This window comes from Rhineura floridana, chromosome 1 (genome assembly GCF_030035675.1).
Source record: "Rhineura floridana isolate rRhiFlo1 chromosome 1, rRhiFlo1.hap2, whole genome shotgun sequence".
Taxonomy (NCBI): Eukaryota; Metazoa; Chordata; class Lepidosauria; order Squamata; family Rhineuridae; genus Rhineura; species Rhineura floridana.
In genome coordinates this window covers 300,353,524-300,374,741 of record NC_084480.1, presented here as the reverse complement: position 1 = coordinate 300,374,741, position 21,218 = coordinate 300,353,524, and the positions used below count along the sequence as shown (strand labels likewise).

Below are 21,218 nucleotides of genomic sequence, written 5' to 3'. Positions count from 1 at the left end.
AGAACTTGCTGCTATTTAGAGAGTGATGGGCGTTAATAATTAGAGAAGTAGAAAGAAGACTGTTAGTTCTATATATAAAGGCAAATTTGACAGTTTCTGACTCTGTTAATTACCAAGATTATAAAAGTGGCTAAAAGTCTATAGTGTCTTTGTTGTAGTCAACTAGTCCTACTCAGAGTAAACCCATTGAAATTAATGAACCTAACTTTGTCGTGTCTATTAACTTGAATCGGTTGACTCTGAGTAGGACTACCACTGAATACCATCCATTAGATGTTAACATTCCCTTGTGTGTACTGTTCTGGTGGACATACAAACATGCCCTATTTTATGTTGCAGCATCCTCTTTTATTTTGATAGTACACAAACCTTGTTTGCCTGTTTGTATTTGAGAAGTGAAATTGCAGCCAAGTTGCTGACTACATTGCAGTGACCACACGTTTTGTGTGTGCGTGCGTGCCTTTCTTGCCAAAGTTGTTTCTAATGTATCAAAGTAATGGAAGCAGGATGTACAGAATGTGAGATCAGAAAGCCTTGTGTTCCAGCATCATAAATAGGAGAGCTGAACTATGGTCTGTGAAAAGGAGGGCGTGCTGGATAACGTATGTTTAACTGATAACAAATGCTCTGATCCTTTAGGCTTTGATAAGCGCATATGATTCCTATTATTAGTAATGGAAGTTACAGATGGGGCAGAGCCTCTTATAAATGGCAAGCTGGACATTTGTGGCAGAGGCCTCTTACACCTCTGCTGAGTTGGCTTAAGTACTTAACATCCCTTTTGAACAATCTGCTGTCTGATCCCGCTGTTTTCTAAGCTAACGTGGAAAATGTTTTCTCCATCTGTTGCTGAAGATCACTTGCACCGTCCTTGCAGGTGCTGGATATAGTACTTGCAAAACTCCAAGCATCTGGCCAGTTATTATAATGGCCCAGCTGACGTTGGGAGTTGTGCTTTGAAAAACCTCAATGCAAACTACCTTTTAAAGAGAGGTTTTTAAATAGTGCCTCTGGTTGCACTTGGCCACTCTGTTCACTAACAAAGTGCGGTCTGCCTGTCTGAGCTGTGTAATGTGTGCTGGAAGAAGCTTGTGGGTCTTCACTGTGGCAATGTGATGTGGGAAGGGCTGTAGCTCAGTGGTAGGTCATTTGCCTTTCATGCAGAAGGTCCCAGGTTCAGTCCCCAGCATCTCCTGGAAGGGGTGGGAGAGAATCCTGTCTGAATTCCTGTAGAGCCACCGTACTCAGTATAGATGATATTCACCTAGAAGGGCCAAGAATCTGACTTGGAATGGGGCTTCTTCCTATGTGGTTTGTAATATATAATTGGATGCTTTGTTTATTCACACAAGTCCTTGTAGATGTGATCTGTGAGCTCCCATGTTGTATGCTACATTTACTGATAACAGGTTACTTCTCTTGTGAATGACAATGTGGCAGAAAGCCCCCTTTTTTGGCTCTCTCTTCCTTTTAACTTGCTAATTAAGACAGAGGCATTATATTGCTTTGCTAAACCTGCATTTTCACAGCCACCAGATGAGTGGTTTCATTGTGGTTTTATCGCCTCAAAACATACAGTATTCTTAAGTGTCAGGAAGTTTTAATCAGCAGAGTGAACTCGCATCTCTGTTTCTCCTACATGTGCTGAAGCAAAACAGTGATCTCTCCTGCTTGAAAGTATGCAGGTCACCGGAGCGGCATTATTATCAGTATGCAAAATATAGTGGTATTTTTGTCATGCCATCCATTGTGACCTTGTCTGTCTTTTTTTACTGCAGAATGCTATAGATAGGAAACTGCTGATCTATACTTCTGAAGAACCAGGCATAGTTTGCCCTTGACTTTTCCCTCTGTAGCGTGAGACTCAGCAATATTCATACTGTGGCTATTTGCATGTAGTGGTTAACTTCTTGTGTCCTAGGTCAAGCAGTATAAACTGACAATATACCATCAAACAAGGTGGGAGAATGAGACCAGGTGATGCTATTTAACACTTGTGTAGCTGTCGTATATTAAATCTGCTCATCGGTCCATCTAGCCCAGTATTTTGTCTCTGCTGATTGCCAGCAGCTCTCCAAGGTCTTGGTACAGGCTTTTCTAAGTGCTCACTTCTAGACTGGAGATGCTGGAGAATGAACCAGGACCTTCTACATGCAAAGCGTGTGCTTGGCCACCACTGTAAAAATCAGAGAGGAATTTTTAAGGGTTGATTTTTATTGTTAAATCACTTTGCATTGCAGCAGATGAAATTGGGGAGGACTTGGACTTAATCTGCCTTTTTTCACTTTTGCATTTAGCACCATGGGCTGCCTAGGTCTGGCAATAAAGACTAGTTCACACAAAACTTGGAATCCTTGGTGTAGGCTGTCTTCACATACTAGAGAGCTTGAGCGGTCAAGAATGTTCATTGTAATTGCATTGCACTCTTGTTTTATTGAACCCATGCACACTGCGCTCAGTTCACACATTACCTTTGTGGTTTCTGCCACAAATCCACTCTCCTACAGTACTATACTGGTATGTTTTATACAGTACTTCCCTAGTCTTTTTTGATCATGTGGGTAACTTCAGTCACATGGGTACTTCACAGGCCAGTGTTATCCCAGCACTGGAATTGCTATGGCCTTGGAAAGAATACACCAGATTGCAATGTTCATACACTATCTGTTAGCATGATAAGGCAGCTGTGGGAGAGTGGCTCTGTGGCATCAATCCCATTGCAAAAACTCCAGGATGCAATCCTAGGATAGGCTGCCTAATGGGTGCCTGACAACCTTCCCCCCTGCCGATACGCAGCAAAAATGGGGGCTTTTATTGAAGAGCTGTTGATATACCTTAATGCATAACTGGTACACTACACTTGGGTTGGTGGAACATAGTTTGACCAGCTTCAGACTGTGTCAGCATAAACGTAGTTCATGTATATTTTAAAAAGTTCAAAAGCAACATGAAGAAAAGAGAATCCTTTCCATCATATGGCACTACACTTTTAATGGTAGATCCAAGTAGCAGACACTGGGAACATACAGGACACAACTGCTTTTCATAACTTAATGTATTAGATGCATAACTGTCTAGTCTATGATTACAGCAGACAGAACTGAATACCCTATATAGAAACCGTTCGTTAGTGTGTGTGTGTGTGTGTGTGCCACAAGCAACACGACTTTTGCTTATGTAAAATACAATAATGCTTACATAATTTTGCTTTCTAAAATAAACAATTGTACATGGATTTCAACAGACCCCAAGGTTAAGCATTTTTGTAGTGTTCTTAGCTGTAAAACCAGGCTGGCTTGGTTCCAAGTGCAAATGCAAGGTTTGCAAGTAAGCTAGACCAAGTGAAATGGATAAATGAAACTATTGAACAAATCTCCGGAAGACAGTGAAATGGCACATTATGTAATCATAATTTGTGTAATGTCACACTGTAGTTTGGTAGGAAACAATGCATGAGAAACAAAAAATCAAGGGGAACCTAAGGAATCCAGTAATTGGAGTATGTACTTCCATTTTGCTCCTAGCGCATTATAATTTAGTGCCTGTGGTGCCATCAAGATGTTCTGGACTGCAGCTCCCATCAGACCGAACCAGCATGGTCAGTTGTCAGGAATTATAATCTAAAACATCTGGAGGGTGCCAGGTTGGGGAAGCCTGATTTAGCCTGATTTAGTATGATACTAAGGCCTTAGGAACTGATTTCTGTGAAACTGGTGTGGCCTTTCCTAGTGTCCCAGAAGGTGTTGGATTGCACTACATAAACTAGTACTCACGGGATTGTTAAATTATTTTTGAAAATCAAATCGGCCTAAAAGACAACTGTGAAGCTGTGCCTTTATATCGGGGTGGTTGTGGCCTGGACTACAACTCCCATCATTCCTGGCCATAGACTGTTCTGGCTGGAGCTGATGGGACCTGTAGTCCAAAATATCTGGAAGGCACATGCTAGCCAACCCTATGCAGAACAACCTGAAAGTAAAGAGGAGCGTTTCTCAGTCTTAGCCAAGTCATGGAATAAATGAGTTAGCGGGCTTATCTACACGGGAGCCTAACTTCGTACTAAAGAAGCTGCTTTTACCATTGCAATAGCTTTTCAAGGTCCACACTTCTTGCTCAATGGTATCTTCCAATCCATTGTTTTCCATTCACACAAGTAGGCATTCCTCTGGAAAGGTTTAGTGTCACTGTTTCCTTGTGGCCTCACCCCCAATTTTACATGTTTACTCCCTCCGGAGTATCAATATTGCTAATGGAGAAAGGTTTTTTTTGTCAGTTTCATTGTTTCTTGTCAATTGTATGCCTCTCCCAGCTGAAGCAGGGAGAGCTTTGGGGTGCAATTGACATGAAACTATATGAAACTGATTAGAGGGGGAGTGAGTGAAAGGCAAAGTAGGCAGTGGCTGTGGCAGCTTTTGCAGGCGGCAGAGAGAGAGCAAGCGGGTGATGAGGCATAAGAGAGCCCACCCAATAAAAAAACACCAAAGCAAAGCGCCTACACAGAAGAGCACAGCGAAGCTGAGATGGTTTTTCCTTTCCTTTTTGCATTATAAATGGATTGGGTTGATACAGATTTAAAGGGGAAAACTGCATTGTAGCTTCTGCTTGCCTGCAACCTCATGTGAACCATGCGAATTACAAAGGGATGAAAGTAGTACCAGACACACACTAAATCGCCGTGTGGATGAGCCCAGTGCTGCTTTTCCCCATTCGGCAATTCACACCTAGGCAAGAATGAATTCAGCTCAGCACTTCTACCCTCAGTTTAACTCAACTGCATGTTCTGTTCTGAAACCCGATTATCAGTGCTTTATACTATGGCCTGCAGAGTGAAAGCTCAGGACAGAGTTTTCCCTGTGGCAGTACCCCAATTGTGGAACTCCCTCTCCATGGAAGCGCAGTTGTTCTTTCACGCTGATGCCGTTCAGACATTGACTGAAGATGTATGCATTCGCCCCAGGCTTTTGAAACATGAAAGTTGATATAAAACTGTTGCAGCTTTGAATTTTCTTTGTGTGTATGTTGATGGTTTTGGTGATGCATTCTTAGATGTTTTAATTTTTGTATGCATTGTATTATGTTGTACACTGCCCTGCACTTCCAGGACAGTATAAATAAGTAAGCAGAAAAATGTTAGGCTAGGTCTATTAAATGCATATGCATTGCTTCTCACTAAAAAGAAAGTCCCAAAGCAACTTAAAACCAAAGTAAAAAAAATGCAATAAGAAAATCGTATAAACCTTATTAAAACTGGTTTAATGGTACAATGTCATCTCTTTGGAGTGACTCACAAGATGCATCACTAAATGGAGCAGGAAGGGAAAGAACCAATATATTTCAGGGACTCTGCTGGAAACAGTCAGGTTCACAGAAACTGGAAAAAAAATAGAGGAATTTGGATAGGGTAGGGCCAAACCAGCATGATCTCTGGAGGGGATTTGATTAAGACCTGCTTAATTGACCCACTGAGTTCAATGGAACAAAATGAGAAGGGAGCTTAAGAACTAAACCCTATCTTGAGTTGGATGCATGACTTCATCTTCAGTACGTTGGTCACACCAGAACATACATACATACATACATAGAGATAGGAAGTCAAAGTATTATCCTAACCAAAACAAATCTTGTTTGCACGCACATTTTTTTTAAATTGCAACTTTCATCTGGATCTGACTCGATGCCTCAAAGTATAGGAGTATATCCTGCTCTAAGAACTGTTTCACACATTATAGTGGTAGTGAATATTTACTAATTTTTTTTTACATTGCTTCTTCCTTCCTTGCATAGCCTAACTTCTCTCTTCCCCTGTCCCCCAACACCACCATTGAAACTTGCTACAAGAAGCCAGGGGCAGTTTTGTTGTGTTGTAAACTTGTATCCCACCTTCATCACAGAAGTTCAGAGTTGGTGGCTGGCCAAGACTTCCAGAGGTCTTGAGCTGGGGCCTTGATACCCTCTAGATCCTTGCCTGTCCTCCTATCTAGGCCTAGCCCCCCATCCATCTCTATGCCATTTTCTCCTTCAACTCCTCCTGTCTCTGCCAAAAAATTCTCTGGGCTTTGACAGTCTATTTATTTTACATCCAATATCCATAGTTGCTAATTTGCATCATTTTGGTCAAAATGTGGGAATTTTAATGCAAAACATGGAGTTCTTGATTGGCACAGAATATACACAGCTTTGATTCACTGCAAGTTAATCCTAAGAAAAAGTGACTTGAGAACATACAACTCTTTGTTTAATAAGACTTCCTCAGTCTGTCTCTCTTCCCCGCTCTTTTTATTCAACAATGCAGCTGGGCTGTTAACTACCTACTGCAAATAGCAATAGTCTCTAAGCAGTCTTTAACCAGCCACTGGTTGCTTGACTTATGATGTCCTACTTTTCTTTTTTGCCCCTAACACAGTCTTATCTGATTCCCCTTGGATCAGTACTTCTGGATCCTGCAAAAACAGATGCTTTGAACTTCAAGAGGTAGAGCCTCCAGGTTGCCGATGTGACAACTTGTGCAAGAGCTACACCAGTTGTTGTGCTGACTTTGATGAACTATGTTTAAAGACAGGTAGGATAGCTCTAACTGCCTGCTTTATATAAATCGCGACAGCTAATGAGAGTGTTCATGGTCTTTTTCTACTACTCTGTGTGCCTAGACAGATTCTTAGCCTTTTTTTCTAATGCATGATCATGGATTCTTCTCAGTAACTGTTGGGGAAATTTAATCAATGCTGCACAGAGGTAGGGGCCGTAACTGTAGGAGTTCCATTCCTGGATTTCTTATTCCTGGGCTAAGAATCCCAGCACTTAAAAAACAACAGCTTGATAATACATGCTTAATAAAGAAGATGCTGAGCAGCTATTAAAATAAATGTCTGGTCTTGTAATGTGTATCATCCTGGAGTCTTTTGAAAGAAAGTGTTACCCATCCTCCATTACCTTTGCTCTGTAATCGTATTCACAACCCTGCATCCCAGTCCATGCCTTCCAACGTCTGTTCAGTTAGGCTTTCATCCAAAGAGCTGAAAGAGCACCCTTCTGCAATCTGAAGCAGTACAGCCTGGACACAGGTTCAGCACCTTGGTGAGAGCTGGACCATTGGCTCTGGTCATGTCTTGCAGGTCTGTGAGATGAGTATCTTTTAGCACAGTGGAAATTGTAGCTATTGAAACCTCAGAACTAGTCCCATTTCAGCTACTCTTTCATATGGGCATGATCCAGACACTATTAAGGTCCATAGATTTCAATGGGGGAAAGTGTTAAGCATGCGTGTTCTTCAAGTCTCTCCTGTTGAATGTTCTTACAACTTTGTCTGGATTCTGTTCTCCTTATTTGGCATTCAGTGCATATAAATCTGCTTGAACTTACACTCTGGTTGCAGGATTGACTCATAATTACTTAACTAACCAGCTTGTAGTGGAACTGTGTTGTTTTTTTAAGAACGATGCAAGTGGAATACAAATAATCTCTTCCACAATCTTTTGGTTTTTTGTTGGAGTTATGCCACATCACGGTTTGGATCATAAGATAAGTGAACAGATGACAGTTCACAGAAGGAAAGTTGCTTGTTCTCTCCTTTCAGTTGCTTGCACCCTCAAAAGCCTCTTTAGTGGAGGAAGGCTCCTTCCTGAGCAAAGTGCAATGGGGTGGGGGGGGAGGAGAAATTGTCCAAAATCAGAGAAGTTTTGGACAGTTTCCCCCTTCCTCTTTCCCCATCCCACATTGTTGAGGAGGAAGCGAGCCCTTCTCCTCCACAGAGCTTTCCTGGAAGTGCTGCAGTGTGGAGGATATGGCAAAACCCTCTTCTTTTGTGAACCTCCTTCTGTTCTAGTTATTGGGACCCAATTTTGGGATCTAAGACCTCTTATTTAAAAAAATAAATAAATAAAAGGAGAAAGGGAGAAAATAACCAAAACATACTTGCTTGGGTTTTTAAAATGTGTCATGTACTCTCCTTAGAATGGAGAGAGTGTGTCATTTAACACAATGCTAGGCTTGGATCATAACTTTAAATGAGATAAGCTTTGCAATATCTGCAAGGAAACTTCCCATGTCCCATCCTTATGTATGTTAAGGCTGTTCCAGCTGAGTATTGCACACAAAAAGAGTGGGAATATGTGCATAGGAATGTAAGAAATATGGTGCAGTTGAACCCTGCACATCACAGTATCTGATCATGCTGGTTCTTCCGTTCACCTCTATATATTATGTAGACTGAACATGGGCATTGTTTTATAGATTACATTGAACGTATTGAAATGAGTTCCCGGAAAATTGGCCTACCCAAACATAACAGTCAGTATGTTGTGCTTGCAACATCCCCAAAGGTATTACTTCCTTACTGTTGACAGACAGTGAACAGATGTGGATAGGTGATTTGCCTAGGCCATCTGCTAGAAATGTGTTTTTAGTCAGGCTTTAAACCAGCATGAGATCCATCACACGGTGGGCTGGTTTGGTTATAATACTAAACTACAGTTCAGTGTTGCAAGTACAAGTCAAAATGCATGTTAGGGTTGCACACTCTTCCATCCTCTGTCACAGTCAGCAGGTGGAGTTCAGAAACTTTCACATTGCTTTGGACTAAGTGCAACTTGCCATGTCATCCAAACCTGTTAAATAATAACTATGGTTAGTGGAAACAAGACAACTTCCAGACCATAGTTCACGAAGCTGGCTTATTTTCACTAACCATAGTCGAGATTAACCAGAGTTTAGGGTTTAGCAGAAGCTTCCAATCTCTCTCTGTGACAGTGCTGGAGAGGGGAGGGAGAGGTGTGTGAGTCTAAGACTCACCTGGGCTGACTTGTAACACTAAATCATGGTTTGATGCTGTATCTGAATGCAGCCAATATGGACAAACATTAAAAGATCCCACTTCTCGATATAAATGCTCAAAGGATTAAAAGTGCAAGAATATGTAATGCTTTGTAGCCCTTACTCCATTTGTTCTTCTAACATTGCATTTTATAGATTGGAACTTCCCCAAATCATCTCAATGAGCATGGCTAAACTGGGATTTGAACAGGTATCTCCAAGTTCTCAGGCTTTGAGTTTCAGGGCACATCCACATGTACATATTTAAACTGGATCAACAGGGGGGCGTTCTGAGGGGTTGGTTAGTGTATCTCTAACAAACTATATCCCCCAGGATTCTTTGGGGGAACCCATGACATTTAAACTGGATTAAAAAATAGTGTAGGTTTGTAGCGTAGGTAAGACTGTGCCTACTACTTTTTTATAGCAATTAAATCAGCAGTCATTAACCTTTGACCCTTCAGACTTGTTGAACTACAACTCCCATCATTTCTGGCTATTGTCTGTGCTGGCTGGGGTTGATAGGAGTTGGCGTCCAGAAATAGCTGGAAGGCCACAGCTTAGTGTTAAAGTTTGCTTCAGTGGAAGTATTGGAAAAGATGAAATTGCTATGAAATTGTTTTGCCCCAAAGGAATGTGTATATGTCTGCATGTGCATGACTGTCTTTTTAAACTGTCTTTTATGTTTTCACTTTTGTGATAATGTTAGTTGGAGGCTGGGAATGTACAAAAGAGCGTTGTGGAGAGACAAGGAATGAAGATAATGCTTGCCACTGTTCTGAAGACTGTTTGTCGAGAGGAGACTGCTGTACTAACTACCAAGTTGTTTGCAAAGGTACTTATTTCTGTTCTCCTATCTGCAAAATAAATCAAAGCATCCTGAATAATACTGGATCTATGGACAATCTCTGTTCTGGAGGAGAGAGATGAATTAACTAGTTCAATCTGCCTACTGCAAAAAAAAAAGCTTAAAGCAATGTTGATGACATCTAGGCTGGTGTAGTGACTGGAGGGCCCCCTCCCCCCAGGCTGGTGTTTTGTTGTGGGTGTATTCTGCAACATGTTCATGACACAATCTTGTGTTAATGGTGGATGTGTTCTGCTTCATTGGTTCCCTAGTGCTACCGCAACATTGCTGTCTGAAGGGGCTATAGCACAGCAAAACTGTGACAAAAATAAATGCATTTCATGCATTTATGGCATGAAAGTTTGTGGACTTCAACAGGACATGTACCATTTGAAAATGAAGCAGTATGACTGCCTCGAAACTTTTGCAGGTGCGAATAATATTGAAAGTGGGGATTACATACGCATTTGTGATGATTTGTGTTGAATGAAAAAGATATCTGGAGGGGTCTTAAGACTGACCTCTGAATCAAAGTCCCTGGTCTGAATCTAGCCTCTGGATGGCCTTAGGCAAACTACTCTCTAGTCCACATGCACACTGTAACTTCAATATTAAGGATAAATTATTTTTATTTATATCATTTAGTAATATAAAATTTCTAAGTGGTTCACAAGAAAAAGTACATTCATAAAAATTTAAGAGACTCATAGTATCAAAGTACGGTAAATAATACTACTGTCTGATCTTACAAGCTGGTTATAAGGATCACAGCTAGATAATGTATGTGAAGTGTTTGAATATGCTGCACAAATATTTATTTAATTTATTTGTTCAGATTGTTAACTGCTCTTTATTGGTAAGGATCCCAGGATGGTGTACAAACGTTTTAACTAAAACAATGCATTCAATAAAACCATTTATTTATTTATTTATTACATTTATAACCCGCTTTTCCTCCAAGGAGCTCAAGGAGATGTAGAAATGTGGTTCTCCCCCTCCTGATTTTATCCTCACTACAACCCTATGAGGTAGGTTAGGCTGAGAGACAGTGACTGGCCCAAGGTCATAGAGAGCATCATGGCTGAGCAGGGATTTAAACCATGGTGTCCCAAATCCCAGTCTGACATTTTAACTACTATACCAGACTGGCTGTCATTTAAAACCTTAATCAGTATTCACTAATGCGCAAAAAACCTTGCGGTTTAAGAATGTACCTATAGCCCACAGATATTTCTACCAAACTTTAAAAAGCAGGGAAATTGGGCAGCTATAGTGAATGCACCAGGGGAGCAGGAGACCTGAACTCCTCTCTGAGACATTGGACTGCCCTACAAAGTTATCAAAATGCAAACACAATTTGGGTTGGTCTTTCACAGTCCAATCCACTTGCTGTGTAGCTTGGAAGAATTTGGTAACATGTGCCTCTGCAAATACTTTTGAATGAAACAGATTATCTTGACCCATTCCAGTCTGGGCTCAGGCCTGGTTATGGGACTGAATTGGCCTTGGTCGCCCTGATGGATGACCTCTTTTGGGAGAAGGACAGGGAGAGTGCGAGCCTGTTACTCTTACTTGATCTCTCAGCAACTTTTGATACCACTGACCATGGTATCCTTCTGGACCGACTTGGTCAGCTGGGTATTGGAGGCACTGTTTTACAGTGGTTCTGATCCTATCTCCAGGATCATTTTCAGAGAATAGCATTGGGTGACTGTCTTTTGGCCCCCTGGGGGGTGCCTCAGGGTACCATCTTGTCCCCCATGCTGTTTAACATCTATATGAAGCCCTTGGGAGTGGACATCAGGAGATTTGGGGCTAGGTGCCCACAGTACGCTGATGATGCCCAGCTCTATTTCTCTGTAACATCTGAATTGGGAGAGGCCATGCAAGCCCTGGACCTGTGCCTGGACTCAGTGGTGGGCTGGATGAGGGCCAATAAACTGAGTCTGAATCCTAGCAAGATGGAGGTGCTATAGGTTGGTGGTTCCTGAGTTCAGATAATTGGTCAGTCACCTGCTTTGGATGGGGTTGTACTCCCTCTGAAAGAGCAGGCCTGTAGTCTGGGGGTGCTCCTGGATCCATCTTCATTGCTAGAGGCCCAGGTGACCTCTATGGCTAGGAGTGCCTTTTACCAGCTTCGGCTGGTAAGTTAGCTGCGGTCATTTCTGGACCAGGATAGCCTAACCACTGTTGTCCACACACTGGTAACCTCCAGGCTGGATTACTGTAATGCACTCTATGTGGGGCTGCCCTTGAGGTTGATCCGGAAGCTGCAGCTGGTGCAAAATGCATTGGCAGGACTCCTCACTGGGGCAGGGTATCGCCAACATGTCACCCCGCTGCTGAAAGGATTGCACTGGCTGCCCATTTGGTACCGGGCCAGATTCAAGGTTCTAGCTTTGGTGTACAAAGCCCTATGCAGCTTGGGACCAGGATTGAAAGACTGTCTTATCCCTTATATAGCCAGATGATCACTGCGCTCTGCAGGTGAGGGCCTCCTGCAGATACCATCTTATCAGGAGGTCCATTCCGCACAACATAGGAAACGGACCTTTAGTGTGGCGGCACCTACCCTATGGAATTCCCTCCCTTTAAATATTAGACAGGCACCATCTCTGTTATGTTTTCGGTAGACCTTATCCCAATCTGCGTCTGTGTTGGAATTGCTTTTTAATATGTTTTTAAACCCTTTCCTTTTCAACAAATATATTTTTAAAGCTTTTAAATAATGTTTTTAAATGTTTTATTTTAATGTATTTTAAAGTCTGTTTTTCTGATGTTTTCAAGTTTTTGTAGTGCTTTTGTTTGCTGCCCTGGGCTCGTACTGGGAAGAAGGGCAGGATATAAATTAAATAATAAATAAATAACATGCATTGTATTAGGGAGAATGTGGATAGGAACATAAGACAACCATTGTGAATATATAAATATCAGGGAAAGTTTGTTTTCCAAAAACCATCATATTAGCTAACATTGCTTCCAATATTCTAATATTAGAAGAAATTCCATTAAAATGCTGATGAATTTTCATGAGGACTTTTTGGGAGGGGAATTACAAATGTGGATAACTGAACTAAGACTGGAAGAATGAGAATCTGAGAGAAACCAAAGTTGACAGATTTGTCTATCCCTAGTTGCATGTCGCCATCTTTGCTGTAAATGAAGCTTGCAGCTGTGTAGACGGTGAACAAAACATTTTGTATTATCATTCCATTTTAGGAGAGACTCACTGGGTTATGGATGAATGTGAGGAAATACGGACTCCAGAATGCCCAGCAGGGTAAGTGCTTTGTTTTGTATTAGAGATTTATCGGTGTTGGCTTCCACTGGTTGCCAGATCATGAAAGCTGGGTGGGGTTTTTTTGTTTCATAGTATGAAAATACAGGTATATAAAAGCATTTAAAGAGAGGGAAACTATCATAATACATAAATCTTCCTGGGTGATCTTCAGTTGTGGCAGCCCGTTCACACAACACCCATTCTGCTAATGTGACTCCCTTTGTTAGTGTGGATAAGCTCCATCTTATCAGGAGGTCCGTTCTGCACAATATAGGAAACGGACCTTTAGTGTGGCTGCACCTACCCTGTGGAATTCCCTCCCCTTGAATATTAGGCAGGCGCCATCTCTGCTATCTTTTCGGTGCCTACTGAAGACCTTCCTCTTTCAACAAGCCTTTTAAGTTGAGACCTATCCCAGTCTGCGCCTGTGTTAGAATTGCTTGTTAATATGTTTTTTTTAATAATGTTTTTAACCCTTTTTAAAAATATGTTTTTAAAGCTTTTTTTCTTTTAAATGTTTTTAACGTTTTGTTTTAATGTATTTTAAGGTCTGTTTTTATGATGTTTTAAAGTGTTTTTAGCGCTTCTGTTTGCCGCCCTGGGCTCCTGCTGGGAGGAAGGGCTGGATATAAATAAAATAAAATAATTAAATAAATAAAATATGGAACGCTTCCAGTCTGTGGGCCATTGTTTAGTTTTCCATATTTGTTGACAATTTTTTGTCAAAATTTGGACAGATTCAGTCTCAGTAGCTTGTAGCAACTCTATTGGTATGCCATCTGTTCCTGGTGATTTGTTTCTTCCAAGTATTTTAAGAGCAGCTTTCAGCTCGCATTCTAAAATTTCTGGTTCTTCATCAGACAGTTCTTCCATGAATAAATCTGTCATCCTGGCATCTCTTTTATAGAGTTCTTCAGTGTATTGCTTCCATCTTTGTTTTATTTCATCTCTGTCAGTCAGTGTGTTCCCCTGTTGATTACTCAACATCCCTACTCTTGGTTTAAATTTCCCTTTCATTTCTCTAATCTTTCGGAATAGGGCTCTTGTTCTTCCCTTTTTGTTGTCCTCTTCTATTTCTATACAGTAACTATTGTAATAGTTCTCTTTGTCCCTACGTACTAGTCGTTGTATGGTTGCATTTAGGGTTCTGACTGGGTTTCTATCTCCTTTTGCTTTTCCTTTCCTTGTTTCTTTAACTATTTTAAGAGTTTCTTCAGTCATCCATTAAAGTCTTTCTCTCTTTTTAACTAGAGGTATTGTCTTTTTGCATTCTTCCCTCATAATGTCTCTGACTTCATAGTTCTTCTGGTTCTCTGTCAACTAAGTTTAAAGCCTCAGACCTGTTCCTTATTTGATTTTTATATTCTGGGATGTTATTTAAATTGTATTTAGGCATTGTGGTTGCTTTGTTCTTTTTTAGGTTTACTCTGATTTTTGATATGACCAGATCATGACATGGGAGACCAGAGTTCAAATCCCCACACAGCCATGAAGCTCACTGGTGGCCTTGGGCCAGTCAGTGCCTGTCAGCCTCAGAGGAAGGCAATGGTAAACCCCCTCTGAATACCGCTTACCATGAAAACCCTATTCATAGGGTCACCATAAGTCGGAATCGACTTGAAGGCAGTCCATTTCCATTTGTTATTTTTGGGAAGTTGTTTGCTTGCTATGCATTTGGATATCTCTTAAGACATTGTATCCAAATTTTGATGATGGCTCCTGAGATTAAGGAGCAGTTTTTTTGGATATCATTTTGAATCAAAATGGCAGACTGAATCTTTTAATTCTGCACTGATTTTTACCACTGATTTAAAAACTGTGCTGATTTTTTTGGTTTCTTACCATTCCTGAGCAACACCAGGTATGAGGCTGCTAGTAAACTATAAGTTAAATTTATAACATCAGTTATAACTAGGTGTGGACAGTCCCATTAGAGTTCAGTCCGTCCCAATTCTGCATGGGATTAAATCTTTCCCTTCTGTTTCCATACAGATTTCTAAGGGAAGATCCTTAATCTGCATGGAAATAAATAAAAGTAATTATTTGTAAAGTGATATATCAATAAATAAAGTAACACAAAGCACTGGAGGACATGTATGCCTAGGATTTTCCGCTCTGCTCTGGTTTAAAAGTTTAATTAGACTAGGATAACTCTAATTAGAGTCCAATATTTCCTGAACATTTTGCTACCAGACTCTCTGAGCTTGAAACTTTTTTATGTTTAACTTTATGATTTCTGCTTGCTGAGAGCAGAAATATTAATCTGCCTCCTGTTAATATGCATTAGATTTGCTACAGTTCAGCCATAAATCTTCACTCTGTTGTTTGCAATCTCTTCCACATTATTAAAAATACTGTGAATAAAGGCAAAAAAAAGTGAAATTATTTTTAGCCAGAAAGATTTTTTTAATCCTTCTCTTGAGGTTAGGGAGGATAGGATGGAGTGGAAATGAAAATAATTCTGTGGTCTGGCTACTTGTTATAATTGATACCACAATCTTGGAGACTTATTTTAAGTAAAAATGAATAATTGTAACTCTTTTGAATTTTAACAAAGCATGAAACATGCCATTTGAAATGTGGTGTTGGAGAAGAGCTTTGCGCATACCATGGACTGCAAAAAAGACAAATAATTGGGTGTTAGAACAAATCAAACCAGAATTATCACTAGAAGCTAAAATGATGAAACTGAGGTTATCATACTTTGGACACAAAATGAGAAGACATGATTCATTAGAAAAGATAATAATGCTGGGAAACACAGAAGGGAGTAGAAAAAGAGGAAGACCAAACAAGAGATGGATTGATTCCGTAAAGGAAGCCACAGACCTGAACGTACAAGATCTGAATAGTGTGGTTCATGACAGATGCTCTTGGAGGTCACTGATTCATAGGGTCGCCATAAGTCATAGTCACTAGAAGGCACATAACAACAACAAATGAACCATGCACATTAGTAATTTCAAAAGTACTGTAGATGTAATGATGTTATGTCCCAAGATCAAATATTTTCTTAAACATCACAAGAAATTCAGGCTTTAGATGAATGAAACCGTAAAATTGGCACCTGTAAAATATTTAGGAGGCAGGGTGGGACATAAATTTTAAAAATAAAATAATAAATAAGTAAAAAAGTTTAGGATCTAAACAGTGGACACAGACTTTCAGACTGCAATCTTTTACTGGCCAGTATAAATTGTATTGATTAAAACGGGATTCAATGTCTGAATAAGCATGTGTGCCCCTGTCTTTCCCATTAGAACTTTTAAGGCTTTCTGGGCAGTTATGGGAGCGTGCTAGATGAAGTTGTCGTGAAACCCCATAGAAGCAGTAGCTGGTTTTGTACCCTCATTTTACCATGTTTTTAATCCAGCTTTTAAGTTCATTGGTAGCATGTCTTGTCTTCTACAGTTTTGTTCGCCCTCCATTGATAATATTTTCTGTTGATGGCTTCCGTGCATCATACATGAAAAAAGGTGACAAAGTAATGCGCAACATTGAGAAACTGAGTAAGTGTACGTGTTTAATTAGATTAAAAGCCTTTTTTTTGGTCTTTTGCTCTTCCTACGTTTTATGCAACAGTATTTGTACTACAAGCGTATGTCTTTCTATACCACTTTGATGGTTACATTTCTTGCGTGGAATGAATGGATGTTAAACTACCTGAAGTTTGTAGAGTGGTTGTCCGCTAAGCTATGGTTAATATCATGGCCCAGAAGAAGAGAAACTATACTAAAAGTATTCTAGTCTGCTGATCCAATGCTACTCCTAAACTGCAGTTTTAAAAGATACTTGCTAGGGAGTAAGCCCCATTGAACACAGTGGTATGTACTCCTGAATAAGTATGCATACAATTGCACTGTTAGTGCAGCTAAATGCCAAGTTTCATGACTGACTTTAATGGTATCCATCTGTTGTAATTGTCATCATAATTACATATATAAATAACAACCATACCACATATTTCATTTTCAGGATCCTGTGGAACACATGCTCCATATATGAGGCCTGTCTATCCTACAAAAACCTTCCCTAACTTGTATACTCTGGCAACAGTAAGTCTTGCTGCTGGTTTTATGGGTATATAGGACTTGATGCTGAAGCACGTCTGGCCAATTCATTTAAGGAGCACTCATTTTTAACTGGCATTTGGCTTACAAGCAGAATATAGAAATTAATTTTGTAATATTTGTTTGTGGTGTGTATTTTATGTTATTGAATATTAAAAAAATATTTTCAACTTTGTAAACTCATAACTGAGTATTTTACCTTAATTCTGTTTTGTTGTATTCTGTTAAGGAGAGTGGAACTTTTTTTGGTTTTGGTTGGGTGACAACTCCCATCATCCTCAGCTAGCTTGGTCTGTGATCAAGGATTATGGGAGTTGGCAGTCCAGCATCATCTGGGGACCCAAGGCAAGACTTTCCTGGGTTTTATCTTTTCTTCCAGTACATCCCTCCTGTCAAGCACAGCAATTAGCAAAATAATGAAAGTGAGTACTAAGTGACGCCAGATGAAACATCTTGCATCCCCAAAAAAACAAAGGGCCACTCTCCAGCTGGGAACATTTTACCTTACATGGATGCATGTACACTGTCACGCATGAAGATCATGCACACATTTTGCTGTGTATTGGAACACTATGACTGGCAGTGCTTTCCCAACACTAGCACATACTTGGCAAAATAAGGAAGTCTGTTTTCTTTGCACATCACTGATTAAATAGGATATACATGAGAGTAAGTAAAATGCACTGCAGGAAGTAGTCTGAGAGGTAATACAGAGCAGGAGATGTAATGCCAATGGTTACGCGATCGCTGCTCCAAGAAAATCCAGAAGTAGATATACATAATGTTGCAGTGTGTATCCCCAATCACAATTCAATACTCCAGCCAGCCTGGAATAAAAGCCTTATAAACACAGGTTTGGGGCTTGCAAGGAACTTCAGGGTTCACTTTGAACCTCAGGATAAACTCCTGTTTTTGCTGCTACCTTCTGGTTTTGGGGTGAGGTTGGGCAATTGTCCAGTCACAGCTATGCTTAAATTTCGGGTTTTGCGATTGCTTGCTATAGACAGCAGACTCTCTTCCATACTGGGGAAGGGGAGGAGAAAATGGGGTCTACAGGAACTAGAAGTCAGGCAAATTGTGTATCTAGGAATTAAAGTCTATGGATGAGGACAGCTGAGCCATGGAATGTTGAACGTGTCCATTTTGGAAAGGTCCATTTTACCTTAACACTTTGTTGTTGTTGTTGAAGTTGTAGCCCAACAACAACTGGGGATTCAAAATTAAAGAACACTAATCTAGGGGGTGGTGAGCCTGTGGCCCAGATGAGGATCACCAAACTGTGTGATGTCCATCAGCCCAAATATTTCTCCCAGTGCTGTGATGGGGATAAGTGTGCGGTATGCCTGGAGTCTGCCTTCATGTGTGGTGGCTATTTTGACCATGATCTCAGGTGGCATTAGGCACTCAGAGAGTTGGCCAATCTTCAGTGAGGCCTTCAGGCCAAGGAAGGCTAGTCGCTGATTCATAGAGTGCCATAAGTCGTAATCGACTTGAAGGCACATAACAACAAACTTAAACCTTTTTTCTTGCCTCACAATAAATCAGTGCTCGAGTTATAAAAGAAGGGTTATGACCTCTAATTACTGCCTTTTAAGGCTACAGGGCGCATGATATGGTGAAAAGCATGGGAAATCATGCATTTCATCAAGGGCTCCTCCCTCTTCTACTATAATTTTGAGCATTGTACAAGATTGGGCAGCAGCAGCAGCAGCAAGACTTAGAACACAACTGGAACACAACTGTGGGGATCTAGTCTTGTAAGATAAGATTGTAGTACTATAGCAAAAAAGAGAAGCCCTCCACTTACTATGATTTCAACTGAAGCCACATCTTTAGTGGAGCTGGTAATTTTTTGTATAGGGTCATGTGGAGTAGTGAATAACCTGTTTCATTTTCTAACATTTCCAACACAAAGGGTCTCTATCCTGAATCTCATGGAATTATTGGCAATTCAATGTACGATCCTGTATTTGATGCTGCGTTCAACCTTCGAGGCCGAGAAAAATTCAATCACAGGTGGTGGGGAGGTCAACCAGTAAGTTTCCATTTTGGCTGCCTTAGAAAAAGTGCATCATCATCAATAATAATGTATTTGAATTATTCTTTAGTTCAGTCTCCTGGCTTTTAGCTCTTCTGCTTTCAGTTTAGCTGGATCAGGGCCAGTGATGTCAAAATTAGTCATGTCGAAGCACCATTGAGACTTGCTCCATGAGTTTTGAATGGAACTTAGTCATGGCCAGTGCTTTTTGTGTGTGTGTGACAGTACTCACTGGAATGGAGTACCATCACCTCTTTTTTAGCTGTCCATGGCAACCATTTTGTGCTGGCACCCATGACACTTTTATCACAATACGAGTACTGGTGCCTCATTTTAATAACAGCACCGAAAAAGCACTGGTCATGGCTAACTTCTAGATGAACCAGGCTTGCTGTTTTGATTATGCATAAAAGCCTATGATAGGAAGTCCTTGTTAAAAATGAGTTTTGATACTGCTGAATATAGCTTTAGCAAAAACTGGAATGCACTGGGATTTTTGTCAATTCAATGTGCGATCCTATATTTAATGCTGTGTTCAGTCTTCAAGGCCAAGAAAAATTCAATCACAGGTGGTGGGGAGGTCTTGCTGTCAGGTGTGGAGGGCCCAGGGCACGTGTTGGCATGAGTGTGCCCTCCTTGGGCCCTGGCAACTGCCCTATGATATTGGATGTTGAAACTAGACTTGGGAAATCAGTCCTTATTGTTTAAAAGTACAAATCAACTCATTATTAATTTTACAAATTTTATTTATTTATTTATTTAATCAACTCATTATTACTTTTAAAATGAGGGATAGAAAGCCTCTAAGGCATGTGTGGGCAACCTTTGGCTTTCAGAGGTTGCTGGACTAAACTCCCATCATGCCCATGCCTGCTAGGGCTGATGGAAGTTGTAATTCAGCAACCTCTGAAGGGCCAAAGGTTCCCCACACCTGCTGTAAGGCTAATTATTTTTGTGGAGTAAAAGAAATACCCCTCTCATACTATGGTGGTTCTGATTCCAAAACTACCCTCTGGGTACACCTTCTGAGGAAGGGAACCCAACGATAAAGTGGTAAGTTGATGCCCTGAAGCTGTCCTAAAGGAAAAGAACATGGGGACATGGAAATGAGACATCAAAATAACTTGTAAAAAATAAATGAGCTAGGGTCCCTAGGTGGTGACAGGATGATGATGATGAACGTGGTCAAATACGGCTGCGCCTGAGATTGTTTTCTGTCTCTCATGGGCTTGTGAAGCTAGAGATGCCTCTTTGACATTGAAACTGTCAAAGAAGCGTATGGTTCCTAGCAATCATTAGGAAATATGTAAGGGTGGTATAAGTAGTAAGACGCTTTTAAGGCTTTGGTACAAAAGAGATGAGGTAGCTGGCTGCTGAGAAAATAAGTTTCCTTTACATCAGTACTAGGCTAATGTAATAAATCATTTTGACAACTTTGCCTTTATTTCCAAAAGTGCCTGTGTTGGGTATCACAATTGAAGGCACTAAGGGTCAAGTTCTACCTGAGTGCTGGTCGTTGGTTGCGTCATCAATGGGTTGTTTCATTTTTAATTCTGTCCAAAACAAATGACCAGAATTCCAAATGAGTTATTCATTTGTGATCCACTCATTCATAGCGCATTGGGTGGTATTTTAGGGTGAGGGAGTTAAAGAAGGTTTAAAATGCCTGCCCCCAGCAGCCATTTCCCAGGGAGCAGGATGTTTAAAATTGCCCCTAGATTCTGATGGAGTGAAGCTTTTCTATGTGACTCCCAGTTCTATGTATTGGGGATCAAATAACATCTGGAGGGCCACAAGCCATATGCATTCTGGTGTAGGATGTTGAAATTTCCCACAGACTAACGCAATGGCTTTGCTTCCTGATCAGCCAGGTCTCCCATTGAAAGAAAGCAATGAAAGCAAGTGGCTGTTCTGAAACAGATGAAATAGCAATAACTGAGAATCAACCCAAATGTGATTTTTAATGAATGAATAGCTCTTTGATAAATTACATTCATAAATAACAAAAATGGACTAGCTAAGCTATTTGTTTCTTCTTCACTCTTAGTAGGGAGCCCACACCTTTGCTTTGACTCTACCAGTTTTTTGCACTCAGCAGGACATCACTTGGCAAATAATGGATGTAATTGCTTCCAGAACTGGAAGACTGGAGCATGTAGTAATATTTAGCTTTCC

The 21,218-nt window shown here is 40.6% G+C and overlaps 1 protein-coding gene across 3 annotated transcripts in view; it reads left to right on the top strand.

The window, feature by feature from the left end:
* ENPP2 (ectonucleotide pyrophosphatase/phosphodiesterase 2) overlaps positions 1-21,218 on the top strand; it is a 117,705-nt gene that overhangs the window by 43,231 nt on the left and 53,256 nt on the right. For 2 of the 3 annotated variants that reach the window (XM_061605653.1, XM_061605642.1), the window contains exons 3-8: positions 6,404-6,559; positions 9,518-9,643; positions 12,875-12,935; positions 16,347-16,444; positions 16,911-16,990; positions 18,921-19,040. In XM_061605653.1, coding sequence (XP_061461637.1) covers positions 6,404-6,559; positions 9,518-9,643; positions 12,875-12,935; positions 16,347-16,444; positions 16,911-16,990; positions 18,921-19,040 — 641 coding nt within the window. The remainder of the gene's footprint in view (positions 1-6,403; positions 6,560-9,517; positions 9,644-12,874; positions 12,936-16,346; positions 16,445-16,910; positions 16,991-18,920; positions 19,041-21,218) is intronic. The other variant, XM_061605663.1, reaches the window with a different exon arrangement.